The 20476-nt window shown below is 35.5% G+C and overlaps 1 protein-coding gene across 2 annotated transcripts; it reads left to right on the top strand.

Moving 5' to 3' along the window:
- The first annotated feature begins 221 nt into the window (after window positions 1–221).
- On the top strand, window positions 222–19424 carry TRMT10A (tRNA methyltransferase 10A). 2 transcript variants are annotated; one of them, XM_065878134.1, is made up of 7 exons: window positions 222–406; window positions 3759–3921; window positions 13554–13625; window positions 14692–14766; window positions 16608–16736; window positions 17864–17969; window positions 19159–19424. In XM_065878134.1, exons 1-7 carry the CDS (start codon window positions 222–224, stop codon window positions 19422–19424), a joined length of 996 nt encoding a protein of 331 aa, XP_065734206.1. The 2 variants fall into 2 exon arrangements, with proteins under 2 accessions (XP_065734206.1, XP_065734205.1); XM_065878133.1 differs by having other exon boundaries at window positions 16608–16757.
- Window positions 19425–20476: the final 1052 nt, after the last annotated feature.

Below are 20476 nucleotides of genomic sequence, written 5' to 3'. Positions count from 1 at the left end.
AAAATTGTGCCATGGCCACCAGTACTGTATGAAAATATCCCATTTCATCAAATGATCTTTGCCAGTAAATGACGATTAATTGCCCAAATTTGCATTTTTATTCATTACTAATATGGCTTAATTTTAATCACATCCTTCAGTTTTTTTTCTTACTTTTTTTGTGTTTGTAAGTCATCTGTTCATTTCAAAGTTGCTTTTCAATTTTTCAGAGGCATCAAATAATGTCATCTGAAATATTGCCAGCATTTAGTGAGACTTCTAATGTTGAAAGAAAGCAAGACTTAAATGAAGACCAAGAGGAGAATCAGAAACCAGGATTAGGTGAAGGGTTTGAACCAATATCTAAACGGCAAATGAAGAAGCTAATGAAACAGAAACAATGGGAAGAACAAAGAGAACTCCGCAAGTATGTATCAGAATGCATGTATTCTACCCCTATTCACAGGGGTATATTCCAATATACCCCTATTGGAATGTTGGACCTTGCAATAGCCCTTTGACATATTAAAAATAATTGTGTTAATTAAAATTCGGGCTCTACATATTGTTAGCTAACATTGTCAATTGGCTACTAAAACTGAATGTGTTTTATTTTTTTAGCAGTGTTGATGAATTTACACTGTACACTTTTCTCACCCAGAACCTATTGTGAGTAGGAGCACAATTTCTAAAATAACTGATTTACAAAAGGGATATAGTTAGCATCCATGTCCTAGATATGGAACAAAAATAACCACCTGAGAAAGATCATATTTGGGCCTAACATTGATTTTGCTAGAAGAACTATTACAGGTTTTGGTGAGAGCAGTTAGGCTGAAGCTGTTACTGCATAAAGACAGAATTTACTAGAAGAAAATATTGTTGATGCAGATGAGAGAAAAAAATATGACTTTTTTTCCACAAACAATTTTACTTTTAAATAGGAATAGTTTTTAAAAAACCATTTTATTTTTATTGAGGTATAGTTAATTTACAACGTTGTGTTAGCTTCAGGTATACAGCGAAGTGATTCAGTTATATATATATGTATAAGTATGTACATGTATATATATTCTTTTTCAGATTCTTTTCCATTATAGGTTATTACAAGACATAGAATATAGTTCCCTACGCTATACAGTAGGTCCTTGTTTATTTTATACATAAGTAGTATGTATATGTTAATCCCAAACTCCTAATTTATCTCCCCACTCCCCTGCTATCCACTCTCATAACCATAAGTTTGTTTTCTATGTCTCTGAGTCTACTTCTGTTTTGTAAATAAGTTCATTTTTATCATTTTTTTAGATTCCACATATAACTGATATCATAAGATATTTGCCTTTCTCTGACTCACTTCACTTAATATCATAATCTCTAGGTCCATCCGTGTTGTTGCAAATGGCAATATTTCATTCTTGTTTATAGCTGAGTAATTTTCCATTGTATATATATACCACATCTTCTTTATCCATTTATCTGTCGATGAACATTTAGGTTGCTTCTGTGTCTTGGCTATTGTAAATAGTGCTGCTATGAACATTGAGGTGCATGTATCTTTTTGAATTAGAGTTTCCTCCAGATATGTGCCCAGGAATGGGATTGCTGGACCATATGGTAACACTATTTTTAGTTTTTTAAGGAGCCCCATACTGTTTTCCATAGTAGCTACACCAATTTACATTCCCACCAACAGTGTAAGAGAGTTTCCTTTTCTCCACACCCTCTCCAGCATTTGTTTTTTGTAGACTTCTTAATGATGGCCATTCTAACTGGTGTAGGGTGATACCTCATTGTAGTTTTGATTTGCATTTCTCTAATAATTAGTGGCACTGAGCTTCTTTTCCTGTGCCTCTTGGCCGTTGCGGACCACAGGCTCCAGATGCGCAGGCTCAGCGGCCATGGCTCACGGGCCCAGCCACTCTGCAGCATGTGGAATCTTCCCAGACCGGGGCACAAACCCGTGTCCCCTGCATCGGCAGGCAGACTCTCAACCACTGCGCCACCAGGGAAGCCCCTGTCCATTTTTTGATTGGGTTGTTTGGTTTTTTTGATATTAAGTTGTATGAGCTTTTTGTTTATTTTGGAAATTAATCCCTTGTCAGTCACATCATTTGAAAATATTTTCTCCCACTCCAGGTCCCATTTGTTTATTTTTGTTTTTATTTCCATTACTTGAGGAGATGGATCCAAAGAAAATATTCCTTCTATTTATATCAAAGAGGGTTTTGCCTGTATTTTCCTCTGGGAGTTTTATAGTATCTAGTCTTAATTTAGGTATTTAATCCATTTTGAATTTATTTTTGTATATGGTGTTAGAGAATGTTCTAATTTCATTCTTTTCCATATAGCTGTCCAGTTTTCCCAGCACCACTTATTGAAGAGACCATCTTTTCTCCATTGTATATTCTTGCCATCTTTGTCATAGATTAGGTGACCATAGGTGCATGGGTTTATCTCTGGACTTTCTATCCTGTTCCATTAATCTATATTTTTGTTTTTGTGCCAGTACCATACTGTTTTCATGACTGTAGTTTTGTAGTATAGTCTGAAGTCAGGATGATTCCTCCAGCTTCATTCTTTTTTCTCAAGATTATTTTGGCTATTCAGGGTCTTTTGTGTTTCCATACAAATTAAAACGATTTTTTTCTAGTTCTGTGAAAAATGCCATTGATAATTTGGTAAGGATTGCACTGAATCTGTAGATTGCTTGGGTAGTATGGTCATTTTAACAATATTGATTCTTCCAATCCAAGAATGAGGTATCTTTGCATCTGTTTGTGTCATCTTCAGTTTCTTTCATCAGTGTCTTAGAGTTTTCAGAGTACAGGTCTTTTGCCTCCTTAGGTAGGTTTATTCCTAGGTATTTTATTCTTTTTGATGAGATGGTAAATGGGATTGTTTCCTTAATTTCTCTTTCTGATATTTCATTCATAGTGTATAGAAATGCAACAGATTTCTGTGTATTAATTTTGTATCCTGCAACTTTACTGAACTCATTGTTGAGCTCTAGTAGTTTTCTGGTAGCACTTTAGGATTTTCTATGTATACAGAATTATGTCATCTGCAAAGAGTGACAGTTTTACTTGTTCTTTTCCAATTTGGATTCCTTTTATTTATTTCTTTCTGCATGCTGTGGCTTCGACTTCCAAAACTATATTGAATAAAAATTTTACTTTTTTTATATGGTTATAAATGTAACTCAAAAATCATGTAGGAGAAGAATGATAAAAGTAAAATGTATCGTAACTCTCAAACTCAGTATTTTAAAAGTTTTGTAAGTATGTTTAACGTGCTACCAGTAGTAAATAAAATTATTAGTATAGTTCGAATTTGTGTAAAAAGTACTATACTGTTTTTGCAAACTCATTTATTATGTAAAGCTTTTAGATAGATTATATATAATTGCTGATATCTGACAATTTTTTATTTTTTTGCGGTACACGGGCCTCTCACTGTTGCGGCTTCTCCCATTGCAGAGCACAGGCTCTGGACATGCAGGCCCAGCGGCCATGGCTCATGGGCCCAGCCGCTCTGCGGCATGTGGGATCCTCCCGGACCGGGGCATGAATCCATGTCCCCTGCATTGGCAGGTGGACTCTCAACCACTGCGCCACCAGGGAAGCCCTCTGACAATTTTTGATCCATGGAAGTGGCAATTTTGTTATGGTTTAGTCTGCTAATTTTTAAAAGTAATTGTTTCTTTGTCTATTTAGCAAAGTATTGTAAATGTATGAATATACAAATAATGAAAAGTTATTTTCAATTACTAATTTTAGACAAAAGCGGAAGGAAAAACGCAAGAGAAAGCAATTAGAGCGACAGTGTCAACTGGAATCAAACTCAGAAGGAAGTGACAGAAAACGTATTCGAAGAGATGTTGTTTACAGCCCACTCCGCCTTATCATTGACTGCAGTTTTGATAGCTTGATGGTATTAAAGGTATCATGAATCATTGTCAGAAAAATCCTGTAACTGAACTAGGCTGAATAATTTTTGCTTTAATATGTAATATGACTTTGATATAACTTTATGTACTAAAATGCATCTCTTTTTTTCTTTTTAATTGTGGTAAAATACATGTAATGTAAAATTTACCATCTTAACCATTTTTAAGTGGACAGTTCAGTAGTGCTAATTACATTCATGTTGTTGTGCAGCCAGTCTCCAGAAGTCTTTTCATCTTGAAAAACTAAAACTCTATCCCCACTGAATGAACAACCATTTCCATTCCCCCTCCCTCAGCCCTTGGCACCACCATTCTACTTTCTGTCTCTATGAATTTGACTACTCTGTGTACCTTATGTAAGTGGAATCCTACAGTATTTGTCCTTTTGTGACTGGTTTATTTCACTGAGCATTATGTCTTGAAGGTTCACCCACATTGTAGTGTGTGTCAGAATTCCCTTATGTTTTAAGGCAGAATAATATTCTAGTGTATGTATAGACCACGTTTTGTTTATTCATTCATCTGGTGTCCATCAACATTTGTGTTGCTTCCACCTCTTGGCTATTTTGTTCTTTTTGTGTGTGTGTTTAAAATTTATTTTATTGAAGTATAGTTGATTTACAGTGCTGTCTTAGTTTCTGCTGGGCAGTAAACTGACTCAGTTATACATTTATACATATTCTTTTTCATATTCTTTTCCATTATGGTTTATTACAGGATATTGAATATTGTTCCCTGTGCTATACAGTAGGACCTTGTTGTTTATCCATTCTATGTATAATAGTTTGCATCTGCTAATCCGAGGCTCCCAATCCATCTCTCCCCCACCCCTCCTCCCCTTTGGCAACCAAAAGTCTGTTCTCTGTGTCTGTGAGTCTGTTTCTGTTTCATGGATAAGTTCATTTATGTCATATTTTTAGATTCTACATGTAAGTGACATCATACAGTATTTGTCTTTCTCTCTCTGACTCACTTCACTTAGTATGATAATCTCTAAGTCCATCCATGTTGCTGCAAATGGCATTATTTCATTCTTTTTTGTGTCTAAGTAGTATTCCATTGTATAAATATATCACATCTTCTTTATCTGTTCACCTGTTGATGGACATTTAGGTTGCTTCCATGTCTTGGCTGTTGTAAATAGTGCTGCTATGAACATAGGGTGCATGTTTTGTTTCGAATTATAGTTTTCTCTGGATATATGCCCAGGAATGGGACTGCTGGATCATATGGCAACTCTATTTTTAGTTTTTTGAGGAACCTCCATACTGTTCTCCATAGTGGCTGTACCAATTTACATTCCCACCAACAGTATAGGACGGTTCCCTTTTCTCCACACCCTCTCCAGCATTTATTATTTGTAGATTTTTTGATGATGGCCATTCTGACTGATGTGAGGTGATATCTCACTGTAGTTTTGATTTGCATTTCTCTAATAATTAGCAATATTGAGCATCTTTTCATGTGCTTTTTAGCCATCTGTATGTCTTTGGAGAAATGTCTGTTTAGGTCTTCTGCCCATTTTTTGATTGGGTTTTTTTTTTTATATTAAGGTGTATGAGCTTTTTGTTTTGGAAATTAAGCCCTGGTTGGTCGCATCATTTGCAAATATTTTCTCCCAGTCCATACATTGTATTTTCATTTTCTTCATGGCATCCTTTGCTGTGCAAAAGGTTATAAGTTTGATTAGGTCTCAATTGTTTATTTTCACTTTTATTTCTATTGCCTTGGGAGACTGACCTAAGAAAACGTAGGTAGGATTTATGTCACAGAATGTTTTGCCTATATTCTCTTCTAAGAGTTTTATGATGTCATGTTTTGTATTTAAGTCTCTAAGACATTTTGAGTTTATTTTTGTGTATGGTGTGAGGGTGTGTTCTAACTTCACTGATTTATATGCAGCTGTACAACTTTCCCAGCACTACTTGGTGAAAAGACTTTGTTTTCCCATTGTATATTTTTGCCTCCTTTGTTGAAGATTAATTGACCATAGGTGCATGGGTTTATTTCTGGGCTTTCTATTCTGTTCCAGTGACCCATATGTCTGTTTTTGTGCCAGTACCAAACTGTTTTGATTACTGTAGTTTTGTAGTATTGTCTGAAGTCTGGGAGGGTTATGCTTCCAGTTTTGTTCTTTTCCTCAGGATTGCTTTGCAAATTCTGGATCTTTTATGGTTCCATATAAATTTTAGGATTATTTGTTCTAGTTCTGTGAAAAATATCATGGGTGATTTGATAGGGATCACATTAAGTCTGTAGATTGCTTTGGGTAGTATAGCCATTTTAACAATATTAATTCTTCCAAGCCAAGAGCATGGAATATCTTTCCATTTCTTTGAATCATCTTTAGTTTCCTCAGTTTCCTTTATTGATGTTTTATAGTTCTCAGCATATAAGTTTTTTACTTCCTTGGTCAGGTTTATTCTTAAGTATTTTTTTTTGGTTGCAATTTTAAAAGGGATTCTGTTTTTAAATTCCCTTTCTGAAATTTATGGTTAATGTAAAGAAATGTAACTGATTTCTGTATGTTAATCTTGTATCCTGCTACCTTGCTGAATTCATTTATCAGTTCTAGTAGTTTTTGTGTGGAGTCTTTAGGGTTTTCTATATATAGTATCATGTCATCTGAATATAATGACAATTTTACCTCTTCCTTTCCAATTTGGATACCTTTTATTTTTTTTGTCTGATTGCTGTGGTTAGGATTTCCAATACTATGTTGAATAGAAGTGATGAGAGTGGGCATCCTTGTCTTCTTCCAGTTTATAGCAGGAAGGCTTTCAGCTTTTCACCAGTGAGTATTATATTGGCTGTGGGTTTGTCATAAATAGCTTTTATTATGTTGAAATATGTTCCCTCTATACTCACTTTTGTAAGAGTTTTTATCATGAATGGATGTTGAATTTTATCAAATGCTTTTTCTGCATCTATTGAGATATCATGTGGTGTTTGTCTTTTCTTTTGTTGGTGTGGTGTATCATATTGATTGATTTGCATATGTTGAACCATCCTTGTGACCCTGGGATGAATCCCACTTGGTTATGGTGTATGATCTTTTTTATGTGTTCTTGGATTCAGTTTGCTAATATTTTGTTGAGAATTGTTGCATCTATTTTCATCAGAGATACTGGCCTGTAATTTTCTTGTTATGGTTTGTCTGGTTTTGGTATCAGGGTGAAAATGGCTTCATAGAGTGTCTTTGGGAATGTTCCCTCCTCTTCAGGCTTTTGAAAGAGTTTGAGAAGGATTGATATAAGTTCTTCCTTGTATGTTTGGTTGTTATTTAAGTCTAACTGTTCTATTTTATCATTTATGATATCTGTTGCCTTACTGATTTTCTGTCTAGAAGATCTGTCCATCGCTGTGAGTAGGGTGTTAAAGTCTCCTACTATTACTGTTTTCCCATCAGTTTCTCCCTTAATGTCCATTAGTATTTATTTTATGTATTTGGGTGCTCCTATGTTGGGTGCATATATGTTGAGGAGTGTAATATCATCTTCTTATATTGATCCTCTCATCATTGTATAGTGTCCTTCTTTATCTTTCTTTATGGCCTTTGTTTTAAAGTCTATTTTGTCTGATATGAGTATTGCAACCCCCGCTTTCTTGTCATTTCCGTTTGTATGAAATATCTTTTTCCATCCTCTCACATTCAGTCTTTGTGTGTCTTTTGCCCTAAAGTGGGTCTCTTGTACGCAGCATATTGTAGGCACTTGCTTTTTTATCCAATCTGCCACTCTAGGTCTTTTGATAGGAGCACATTGACATTTAAGGTAATTATTGATAGGTATGTATTTATTGCCATTTTAAACCTTGTTTTCTACTTGATTTTGTATTTCTTCTTTGTTTATTTTTCCTTTTTGTATTCCCTTTTGTGATGTGATGATTCTTTTTGTATTATGCTTGTGTTCTTTTTGTTTTCTTGTGAATCTGTTGTATGTTTTTGATTTGTGGTTACCCTGTTGTTCAAGTATGTTAACCCCTTCCTATATCTACTGCTTTTAAACTGGTAGTCATATAGGCTAAAACACATTAAAAAAAAAACCCTACATTTTGTTACTCTCCTCCCCCACATTTTATGATTTCGATGTCCTCTTACATATTCATGTTCATCCTTTTGCTGTTCATTGTGGTTATCTTGCTTTCACAGAAATTTTTTCTTTCTTTTTTTTTTTTTTTTAATCTGTATACTGGCTTATTTAAGTGATTTACTTTCCAACTGTGATTTTCTCTTTTGTATAGATTCTTACTTCTCTATTTAGACAAGACCTTTTAATATTTCTTTTAGGATATGTTTAGTATTGCTTTTTTCTTTTAGTTTTTGCTTGTCTGAGAAATTCTTTCTCTCTCCTTCTACTCTAAATGATAATCTTGCTGGGTAGAGTATCCTAGGTTGCAGACTTTTCCCTTTCAGGACTTTGAATGTATCTTGCCGTTCCCTTCTGGCCTGGAACATATTTGTAGAGAAATCAGCTAATAGCCTAATGGGGGGTTCCCTTGTAATTAACTCTTTTTTGTTCTCTTGCTGCCTTTAGAATACTCCCTTTATCTTTTACTTTTGCCATTTTTTAATTATAATACGTCTTGGTGTAAGTCTGTTCAGGTTCATTTGTTTGGGACACTCTGTGCTTCCTGTACCTGTATAACTGTTTACTTCTTTAGGTTTGGGGAGTTTTCAGCCATAATTCCTTCAAATATATTTTCGATTCCTTTTTCTCTTTCTTCTCCTTCTGGGATCCCTATTATGTGTAGATTGGCATGCTTTATATTACCCCATACATCTTATATTGCTTTAATTTTTTTCACTTGGCTTTCTGTTTGCTGTTCTGATTGTGTGATTTCCATTAGTCTGTCTTCCACATCGCTTATTTGTTCTTCTGCATTATTCAATTTGCTGTTCGTTGACTTTAGCTCAGCTTTTGTCTCAGCGAATGAGTTTTCTAATTTTTCTTGTCTCCTGTTTATATTTCCTAGTTCCTTTTCCTGGTAATCTGCATTTCTGTCAATAGCCTTTCTTACTTCCTTCAGTATTTTCATTATCTCCTTTTTGAACTTGATGTCTGTTAGACTGAAGGAGTCTGTTTCATTGTCTTTGATTGGCAATCTCTTGATCTTTTCATTGGGAGTGGTTCCTCTGTTTTCTTCATTTTACTTATAGTTCTCTTACTCTATGAGTTTAGGAGAAACAATTGTTTCCTAAATAGTTGGAGATATTTTTATGTGGGAATGTCCCTGTGTAGCCTGCATGGGTTTAATATTTTTGTTGAGAGAGCTGTTTTTTGTATGGATACCTGCTGTTGTCTCCTCGATAGGGGGTGTGACTGGGGTTGTGGTGGCCAGAGCCTGCACTGAATATTGAGCAGGGCCTCCTCTTTGCTCTGTGGTTGTCACAGCCCTATTGGAGGCAAGGTCTGTTCCCCAGTTGTTGGAGTAGAAGCCCCCAGATCCATTTCTGAGCTGTAGTGTGAGGTAAGCAGTATTGGAGCACTCCCACTGGGAGAGGAGCCACTGAGTATTCCTCTGCCAGAGCTGTCCGCTGAGAAGTGTGCTCTGTCGTGTCATCTGTCACCCGTTGTGCAGGCTCACAAAGTACACTGTTGTGGGCACTGCCCTCAGCCTCACCTCGACCATGGGAATGCAGGCACTGTTGTTCCTCAGGTGCTGGGTTCACAAAGCCTCCAGCGCAGATCCGCTGGCACAGATCCACTGAATTCAGGTACCAGGACCGCAGTAGTTGCATACCTGAACCTGCTGTGGGAGCTATGGATGGAGCCCAGACCCCGGCCCAACTCCATATGCACACACCCACAAAGCCCACAGCTGCTAAGGCCAGACCCGCCCCAGCCATGGGAGCACCTGTATCCCACTTGGATCTTCCGCAGGAACTGAGTTTACAAAGCTGGCAGCAGTGGCCTAAACCCACAGATCGCACAGCCACAGGGAGAGGGCTCAGATATCAGCCCTGCTTCGTAAGTCACACAGCCCCTGGGGATCAGGGATCAGCTCTGATTTCAGCCCTGCCTCTGTGTGTGGACACCTTGCTGGCACTTGCGTGCTCCCAGAGCTCGTAGAGGCAGCACTGAGCCTGATGAGAGCTCACTGAGAAAGAAGGAGCTTTAGCAGGCACTGCCCCTTAACAGTGGGGTTTCAGTGGCAGCAGCACACCTGCTGTGAGTGCGCCAAGAGTGAGGCTGCTATGGCGGACCCTGCCCTTCCCTTTGTGCACCCCTTAACAATGGTGCTTCACTTCTGTGGCAGGCCCGAGCCACAGTCCAGCCCCTTCAGGCTGTCTCCGTGCAGCCAACCCCAGTCCTCTCCCTGGGTCTGTTCTCTGAAGCCCGAGCTTTAGCACCCAGCCACCATACACAAAAGCAAAAGCAGATCTCAGACTGGGGAGTGCAGGGCGATGGCAGGGACCATTTGTGCAGGTCTCCGTCTGTTCTGCCTGCTGCAAACCAGCTGCTGTGCTCTCCTCCGAGCCTCTGAAGCTCCCTTTCTGTCCCAGCTGATCTCCCTGCCAGTGAAGGGGCTTCCCAGGGTGCAGGAACCTTTCCTCTTTCACTGTTCCCACCCAGGGGCTCAAGTCTTGTTCCGATTCCTTTTTTTTCTTTCATCCTACCCAGTTACATGGAGATCTTTCCTGCAGTTTTGGGTGTCTGAGATCTGCCGGTGTTCAGCAGGTATTCTGTGAGAATTGTTCCACATGTAGACGTATTTTTGATGTATTTGTGGGAGGAGGTGAGCTCTGTGTCCTTCTATTTTGCGATCTCGATTGGAGCCCTCTAAAATGCATCGTTTTAAAAAAATTTTTGTGGGAGTATAGTTGATTTATAATGTTGTGTTAGTTTTGGGTGTACAGCAAAGTAAATCAGTTATACATATACATACATCCACTCTTTTTCAGATTCTTTTCCCATATAAGCCATTACACAGAATTGACTAGAGTTCTCTGTGCTATACAGTTCATCCTTATTAGTTATCTATTTTATGTAGAGTAGTGTGTATATGTCAGTCTCAGTCTTCCAATTTACCCCTCCCCCACCTTACCCTCTGGTAACCATAAGTTTGTTTTCTACATCTGTAACTCTATTTATGTTTTGTAGATAAGTTCATTTGTACCCTTTTTTTAGATTCCACATATAAGCGATATCATATGATATTTATCTTTCTCTGTCTGACTTACTTCACTCAGTATGACAAACTCTAGGTGCATCCATGTTGCTGCAAATGGCATTATTTTATTCTTTTTTATGGCTCAGTATTATTTTATTGTATATATGTACCACATTTTCTTTATTCATTCCTCTGTCAGTGGACATTTAGGTTGCTTCCATGTCCTGGCTATTGTAAATAGTGCTGCAATGAACATTGGAGTGCATGTATCTTTTTGAATTATGGTTTTCTCCAGATATATGCCCAGGAATGGGATTGCTGGATCATATGGTAGCTCTATTTTTATTTTTTTAAGGAACATACATACTGTTCTCCATAGTGGCTATACCAGTTTACATTCCCACCAACAGTGCAGGAGGATTCCCTTTTCTCCACATCCTCTCCAGGATGTATTGTTTGTAGATTTTTTAATGATGGCCATTCTGACTGGTGTAAGGTGATACCTCAGTATACTTTTGATTTGAATTCCTCTAATAATTAGTGATGTTGAGCATCTCTTCATGTGCTTTTTAGTCATCTGTATGTCTTTGGAGAAATGTCTATTTAGGTCTTCTTCCCAATTTTTTGATTGGGTTGTTTGTTTTTCTGATATTGAGCTGCATGAACTGTTTGTATATATTAGAGATTAATCCTTTGTCAGTTGCTTCATTTGCAAATATTTTCTCCCGTTCTGAGGGTTGTCTTTTCATTTTGTTTATGGTTTCCTTTGCTGTGCAAAAGCTTTGAAGTTTAATTAAACTTAAAAGGTTAAGTTTTAATTAAACTTTAAGCTTAATTAAACTTAAAAAGGTCCCATTCGGACTTCCCTGGTAGTCCAGTGGTTAAGACTCCACACTTCCAATGCAGGGGGGCGTGGGTTTGATCCCTGATTGGGGAACTAAGATCCCATGTGCATGGCCAAAAAAAAAAAAAAAAAACTGAAAAGAAAAACAATAATTTGTTTGATTTTTGGTTTTATTTTCATTACTCTAGGAGGTGCATTGAAAAAGATCTTGCTGCGATTTATGTCAAAGAGTGTTCTGCCTATGTTTTCCTCTAAGAGTTTTATAGTCTCCAGCATTACATTTAGGTCTTTAATCCATTTTGAGTTTATTTTTGTGTATGGTGTTAGGGCGTGTTCTAATTTCATTCTTTTACATATAGCTGTCCAGTTTTCCCAGCACCACTTATTAAAGAGACTGTCTTTTCTCCGTTGTATATTCTTGCCTCCTTTAGGTGACCATAGGTGCATGGGTTTATCTCTGGACTTTCTATCCTTTTCCATTGATCTATATTTCTGGTTTTGTGCTAGTACCATACTGTTTTTGTGACTATAGCTTTGTAGTATAGTCTGAAGTCAGGGAGCCTGATTCCTCCAGCTGCGTTTTTCTTTCTCAAGATTGCTTTGGCTACTCAGTCTTTTGTGTTTCCATACAAATTTAAAAATTTTTTTTCTAATTCTGTGAAAAATGCCATTGGTAATTTGATAGGGATTGCATTGAATCTTAGATTGCTTTAGGTACTATAGTAATTTTGACAATATTAACTCTTCCAATCCAAGAACATGGAATATCTTAGATCTCTCTCCATACGTTTGATTTCTTTCATCAGTATCTTACAGTTTTCTGAGTACAGGTCTTTTGCCTCCTTAGGTAGGTTTATTCCTAAGTATTTTTATTCTTTTTGATGTGAAGATAAATGGGATTGTTTCCTTGATTTCTCTTTTTGACCTTCTGTTGTTAGTGTGCAGGAATGTGTACTCCACCCAGCAAAGCTCTCATTCGTATTAGATGGAGAAATCGAAAGCTTTATGCAAAAGCTAAGGGAAATCAGCACCACCAAACCAGCTTTAAAATGCATCTTAAAATTAAGTTTTTCAAAATCTGTTACCCTAAATTAAGTAGCTAATAAGTTGCTTTTATTTATATGTATATGTGTAGACAGAGGGAAAGACAGATACTCTAAGAGATTATGAAACTCAGTAATTGCATATTAATCATAAAGTGCTGTGGGGAGTTTGTTATTTATCCTAATCAAAGGAAGAAAATAAGAAATATGATTGGCTTAATAGAATTATTTCTTATTTAATAGTTTGAGAAACCTGGTTGTTTAAACAATGCTACTAAAAGGAATATGTTTATAACCTTTGGTAGTTATAAAAATTGTAATAGCATGACTATAAGAGAGTTCTTTTTTTCTTTTGTTGTCTCTTAAGAGTGAAAGTTTTCCTGAACTTGCATTTTAAGTGGCTACAACATGTGAAATAATGGGTCACTTATAGAGTATTGACTTATGGTAATTATTTTATTAGTATGTAAGAAAACTGAATGGAAATTATCAGAAAGGACTTGTATTTCAAAAGAAAGGATGTCCCTATCTAGTCATCCCTTCTGCTTATTCTATTCCACTTGGATTGTGGAATGGCCATAGATAATTTTGAAAATATTGCTTTAAAAATTTCACTCTTTTATAGGACATTAAGAAACTTCATAAGCAGATTCAACGATGTTATGCAGAAAATCGACGAGCACTGCATCCTGTGCAGGTATGTTTGGGGAATTTAAAACAAACTTCCAATTTCCTTTTATATCTTCCTTCGGAAAAGGCATAGGTAATCCTCGTTGCTTTTATAAGAAAGAGTCTTACTAGTAATCTTTCTTAGAGAACAAAATGCCTATTTGTAAAAATGTTTTATTTTTCTACAAAAATAAAATATTTTAAACATTTTTTCATGTCATTCTCAAACACATTGTGCCCATTCATCATTAGTCTTATACACACTGACCTGTTCACTGCTGTGTAGTTGAACATCTTCATTAAAGGACTTATGCATATTTCCATACCAGTTTCTCAGCTCTCAATTCCTTCCTTTCTGGGGAATGGGGTAACTGCCCCTGGCTGATATGTGCCATTGTGTCTGTTGGCTAGATTTTTTCTATAAAGGATATTGAGTCACTAATAATTTTGAAAGGTACTTTATTAGCTAGAATGAGGAAGTGATTTGTGAGACTAGTTGGCTGCTCTTAAGAGTATGGTCATTTTTCTTACTGAATTTGTTTGAATTCTAGGTGACCTAAAAATTAATTCTGGCTCACTGATGTTAAAAACCAGAAAATCTTAATATACTTTTGGTTAGATATTTTCTTCTTATCAAGTGATAGTAATATTATATTTTTACATTCTATATTCTTCTCACCCTTGATTAGATTTGAAATAGGTTTCAGGGTTTAGAGTCAAAGCAAAATTATGAAGATTTTGGACTGGTAAAAAATAACTGTAGTGGCAAAAGAAGGGGAAGGAAACTTCACATGGAAGCAGGAAGTTTATAGTAAAGTGATCATTAAACAAGAGGCAGATTATAACTGCTTAGAAAACAGGATGAAAATGTAGATGGAATACAGAAGTTAGTGGGTTAGGAGATACACAAAAATACACGTTGCTTGTACCACAAATTTATTCTTGCACGTTTAAAGCATGCCATAAATTCATTTTTTTCCAGAATGAAAATATTTTGTCTTTCATTGATAATCAGAGGAGTGTATGAGGGAATAAAATATTGACATTAATAGTCATTTGCTGTCTCTTTGTATACCTGCCAATCTCTTTATCAGTTTTACTTGACAAGCCATGGAGGCCAGTTGAAAAAGAACATGGATGAAAATGACAAAGGATGGGTCAACTGGAAGGTAACTAAAATAGATTAACTCTCACATAATTCAAGGTATTTTTATGCTTAAAGGTCTACATGTTTTACCTAAGTTCTACACAATGCTAATAAATATAAGAGTCAGCAGCTACAAACCCTGCATATCACTGTACCTAAGTTTACCAGTGGAAGAAGCTAAGAGCCTTGAGATATAGTCTGTACTTGCTTTCATGAAATCTCACTTGCTATTTTACTGCCAACTTTAAAACATATTTTTTTAAAAAGGAAAAAATTTAAAGGTCTGTATGCAGTCTCTACCTAGCAAACTGGCTATACTTTATTTATAAGAGTGAAGTCACTCTAAAATTTGGAAATGTACTTGCATTCTCTTTCTTCTAAATCTGTGCTATACCATATGGTGTCCACTTCCACATGTGGCTGCTGAACTCTTGAAATGTGACTGGTCTGAGTTGAGATGTGCTATAAATGTCAAATAGACATTAGTACAAAAAAAGAGAGAGAGAATGTAAAATATCTCCTTAAAATTAAAAAAAAAACAATTTATTAAAATTAATTTCATCTATTTCTTTTCACTTTTTTTCATGTGGCTATTAGAAGATTTCAAATTATATATGTGGCTCACATTTTTTTCTATTGGACTAAACTACTCTCAGTCATTTGCAATGATTACAAATAGACTGGCTTTAGTACCAGTCCCTAAGGACCCTTAACCCTATTCTACTCAGAGAAGTAGTGGGTTATTCCTACACTTTTTTCCTTTCTCCAAGCCAGTTCTCACTGTGACAGACTTTCCCTGTCTCACTCACTAACCCCATAATGACTGCATTTAATTTATTAATAGTCCATAGTATAAAACATTTTCAAAGGTTTTTTAAGTTTTAAAGTACAATATATTTACCAAGTTTTATGTTCATGCCTATTTTTCTAAGAAATAATGTAATAAGTTAGAATAGGCATACGTTCAGCTATTTTGTGGCTTGTTAAATTTATTATTTCATACCACCAGTTTTCCAGAGAGATGTGAGTTGGCTGGTCTCTAATTATGCACATTCCTCTTGGGGCCCTTATTCAGCATAGGGATCAAGTTTATAATATACCATTTTCCAGAAAAATGGCTGTTTATTAATCAATAAGGTATACATCTTAGGTGAGAGGTCTCCGCTTCATTTTTGATTTCCACAAAAATTATTGAGAAATGCCATCTGAGCCTGGCGATGGATGCATCTTCCTTTATTCTTTTGGTACACTTTGCAAAATTCTGACTGCCAACTGTTGTTCAGTCTTGTACCTCTGACCTGACAGTTTTGGTGAAGATTTCAAATGTGTATCTTTGTGGAAGCAGATGCATGGAATTTATTAAATCTGTAAGCCCTTTCCTTTAGATGATTCATGTAGATGGAGAAGGAAGTAATTGGAGAAGGCGTTCTTTGGCTGGAGAACAATGTGAGCAAATACATGACAAAAATGCATTTGTTCTGTTGGAACAGAGAAAGATAGGTTACTGCTATATTCAGGAAAGAATTACTAAGTTAAGGAGTTTGAATTTTATTCTACAGATAAAGATAAAACATGATAGTGTTTTCAGAAAATGAGTGCACCATCCGTGTGTGGAAGTAAATTGGAGAGATCTGAGGCTAGAGACAGGGAAATAACGTCAGGAGGCTACTTAAATAATTGAGATGTGAGGTGAAAAGATGTTGGAGTAGTAGATTCTAAATAAATAATACATTGTTATAATATTCTTTCAAACTTCCTTTCATATATTTTTTGGATGGGTTTGTCTAGGGAAAAGAAAATAATCATTTTTAGCCAATTTTCACAAAATCCTATTAATAACATCTTTCCCCTTGTGTTTTAAAGGATATCCACATCAAACCAGAGCACTATAGTGAATTCATACAGAAAGAAGACCTGGTTTATCTTACATCAGATTCACCTAATGTACTAAAGGAATTAGATGAATCAAAGGCCTATGTGATTGGAGGATTAGTAGATCACAACCATCACAAGGTACTATTAAGTTTTTATTTTTGCTTTTGCTCATACTTAAAATTGATATATCAGTTTTCTTGATAGTAATATCAGTTTTCTTGATAGTAAATACTGATAGTTGATGTTTGAGTGCCTACAATATTTCAGTCACCTTTCTAGCTAAGCAAAGCATTTTGCATATATTAGTTTGCTTTATCCTCACTGCAACCCAGTGAGGTCAGTGCTATAAAAATTTTTAAAATAGGGCTTCCTTGGTGGCGCAGTGGTTGAGAGTCCGCCTGCCAATGCAGGGGACGTGGGTTCGTGCCCTGGTCAGGGAAGATCCCACATGCCGCGGAGCGGCTGGGCCCATGAGCCATGGCCGCTGAGCCTGCGCGTCCGGAGCCTGTGCTCTGCAACGGGAGAGGCCACAACAGTGAGAGGCCTGCGTACCGCAAAAAAAAAAAAAATTAAAAAGATTTAAAAAAAAAACATGCAAACTATCGGTTGAGAAGTTTAGCTCTTTTTCCTCCGTCACTCTGTCTTTTTGCTCTTTCAGTCCTGATTAGACCCAGGCTTTAAGGATTTTAATTTTGAGAAGAGAGAAAATTTATATTCAGCATTCTTTTAATTGACAGAAAGGGAAAAATAAAATTTATAGGCAGTTGAACATTTTTTTCAGTTCAGGTTTTTATTTAATTTGTGTTTGCCATTTGTGCCTCTTAGTGCTACGTAATTGAAACATAGTTTTATCTTTTAAATTCATGGGAAGAATGATGATGCTTCTCTAGGAATTCAGTTTGTGTACTTTAAGAGAGAAAGGCAGTGTGGAGTGATGAGACGCTATTTGATCAGGAGGCATGAGCCGGGTTTTTCCTTTGGTTCTGCCACTGAGGAACTTTGTGATGGGACGGAGAGCATAATGTCTTTGGTTTCCTCATTTGTAAATTGGTTAAGACAAATGCCAGCAACATTCTAACTATACTTATTGTCAAGAGAATGTTTCCAAATTAGTGGTTACACGTACACACACACTTTTTCAGATTATATTCTCTGAACTAAAGTCTTTCCTAAAAATTATTTATTCTTTCATAGACTTTAAATAATGTAATGTTCTAGCCCAAGTTACAGTGTCTTTGTTTTAGGGACTCACGTATAAACAAGCATCAGAACATGGAATTGATCATGCACAGCTCCCCCTTGGAAATTTCGTGAAGATGAATAGTAGAAAAGTTTTGGCAATTAATCATGGTAAGCTATAAGGGGATAAACTGAAAATGTACCTGAGTGAACACTGTGAAAAATAACATTACATTTACATTTTGGACAAGTAGAAAATATACACCTTTGGAAAACACACAATTTGGGGTACAAAATTATAAAATGTCATCATTTATGATTTGTTTGAATAATATATGCATACTTTACAAAATTTTGAAAATGTACAAAAGTATAAAGAAAAATAAATAGGTGTAATTTCACTATGCAGAGATACTTTGTAGAAAGTTTTTGGTGTGTTTTCTTCCAGTTCTTTTCCTATGCATATACAATATTATTTATTACATAATTGGATTCTTACTCTATTGCATAAAATGTTATAAATCTGGGGTGTTTCCCCCCTATTTATTATTATATTTATTGAGTCACTGTTAGTGGCTATGTAATTTTCCATAATCTAAATACACAATAATGTAACCATTCTCCTGTTGTTATTTTTTTTCTTTTTACTATTGTAAATATCATTGTAATAGACATCCTCAGACTTAAGTTTGCCTAGAGTTTTGCTTTTTAAAAATTTTTCAGTAGAGATTTTTGTTAGTACACAGCTACTAATTGGGCTTTAAAATTTTCTCTATAGCAGGCTCTATGGAGTTATAGAAACAAACTTATTGATTCAAGGAATGAACTTCTTCTAAGACTTTTGCTAAATTAGTGGAAATTACTTTTCTATCATAAAGTAATCCACATTTCCCCCAGCAGTGTATTAAAGTGAAAGGACATTGAAGATAGTATTAAAAAAAAAAAAAAGCAGGCAAGACACTCCCCAGAGTGAGTGGCACTATATAGGAAAGATAGAAGAAATTTAGGTTAATACTAACCCTTTTTTTTTTTCTAGTTTTATGTTAGCACATAAAGGATAAAGAAGTGGAAGGAAAAAAGAATAGGAAGGAAACAAAAAAGGTCCTCTGTCTATTATAATTGACAACAGATAATGGTAAACCTCTGAGTGCTTAAGAACTGAAATGAGAAAAAGCTACAAAAGAGGTAGGAGAGCCTTAGGCATATTGGCTCTGACAGCTAATACAGGAGAAAGAAGTAATAAGAACAAAGTAGTTACTAGGACATACTAGCACTCTTAACACAAAAGCAGTGTGTTTTAAAGCATGCACCATTGTGATGAACTAGGTTAAGAAACACATGGAGTTTGTCTTTGTTGCAGTGTTTGAGATTATTCTGGAATACCTAGAAACAAGAGACTGGCAAGAAGCATTTTTCACTATCTTACCCCAAAGAAAAGGAGCTGTTCCCACAGACAAAGCCTGTGAAAGTTCTTCACATGACAAGAAGTTCACCAGAGTTGAAGGTGGATTGAACAGTGATTCCAGTGAGGAGGAAAATAGAAATGAACTAGATTCACCACATAAGGAAGAAAAGCAGGATAAAGAAAATAGCACTGAATCTACAGTGAACTCTATACTACACTAATGTCATTTTTTTTTAAGTTTAAGGAAAATTAGAAAATGAATATAGAATTTCATAGAATATTTCATAGAATATTTGAAATGGAAGAAACTTTCATTTTCTCTTATTTCTGTTGTGAATTTTTTAAACTTTCTTTTTTTAGAACTAAGTGATAAAAAGCACTAAAAAAGCATTTTTTTGTTTTTGCGTAAGATTTAAATGTGTAATTTAAAAAATAATTTTCTAAGCCTCAAATAAGCATTTCTTGAGAATTTTACCTTATTAGTAAACCGTCATTCTCTTTTATTTACAAGATTGCATTCTTCAGAATGTGTCTTCTGACCTTTCAGTTTTATTATTATATGTTTATATCAATGTCTTTCTGATTTATCGCCTACTTATTTATGGAGGCAGCTATCCTGAAACTCCTTTAAGTCCACCAAAATGTTCTGTATGGGTGGTTACCTCCTATTTGCAGCTTTTATATTCAATTTAGGTACTTCAAAGGAATACAGTGATTTTAGGAATAAGTGTTGGATTGAGAAACTCAAGAATTGATTTCTTTTGGACTACGGAGCCCATCTCTGTTCTTCCTTTGTAATGCCTTTGTGGTTCTAAAGCAATCACTGAAGAGTTAAGACTCTCTTTAATATATTTTCTTAATTTCAATAATGATGGTAAATTATTTCAATTACAAAATTTAATTTTTCAGGCTATATTATTTTAAAAGGCTGTTGAAGGATCAATTTTGTCATTACCCAAATTTAAAAAGAAACAGTTCTTAAAAAGAAAAACAAAAACGTAGCTCTTAGCAGCTATTCTTTTCCTTCCATATGTACTTTACAATAAAATATATTGGTTCTTAAGCAAATAAAGTTAACTTTATATGTGCATCTGTCTACTATCATATAATAATATTCAAGCTAATGTAAGTTTCTATAAATAATATAAGCATATATGAAAATATGCATGTAATTGTATATACATCTATTTGTCCATATCATGTATGATTCTGTTATTAATCAATGATAATAGGATTGAGTTGCCATATATCTGTTTTATTTGTGTGAATGATT

Source organism: Phocoena phocoena, chromosome 5, assembly GCF_963924675.1.
Source record: "Phocoena phocoena chromosome 5, mPhoPho1.1, whole genome shotgun sequence".
Classification (NCBI taxonomy): domain Eukaryota; kingdom Metazoa; phylum Chordata; class Mammalia; order Artiodactyla; family Phocoenidae; genus Phocoena; species Phocoena phocoena.
Note: the sequence above shows the minus strand (reverse complement) of the source record. Positions and strands in the feature narration are given on the sequence as shown.

Coding starts and splice junctions, on each gene's coding strand:
- TRMT10A (XM_065878133.1), top strand. CDS start 222: ATGTCATCTGAAATATTGCCAGCATTTAGTGAGACTTCTAATGTTGAA. Junction 3,922..13,553: donor ATAGCTTGATGGTATTAAAG/GTATCATGAATC, acceptor ACTCTTTTATAG/GACATTAAGAAACTTCATAA. Junction 16,758..17,863: donor TAGATCACAACCATCACAAG/GTACTATTAAGT, acceptor TCTTTGTTTTAG/GGACTCACGTATAAACAAGC.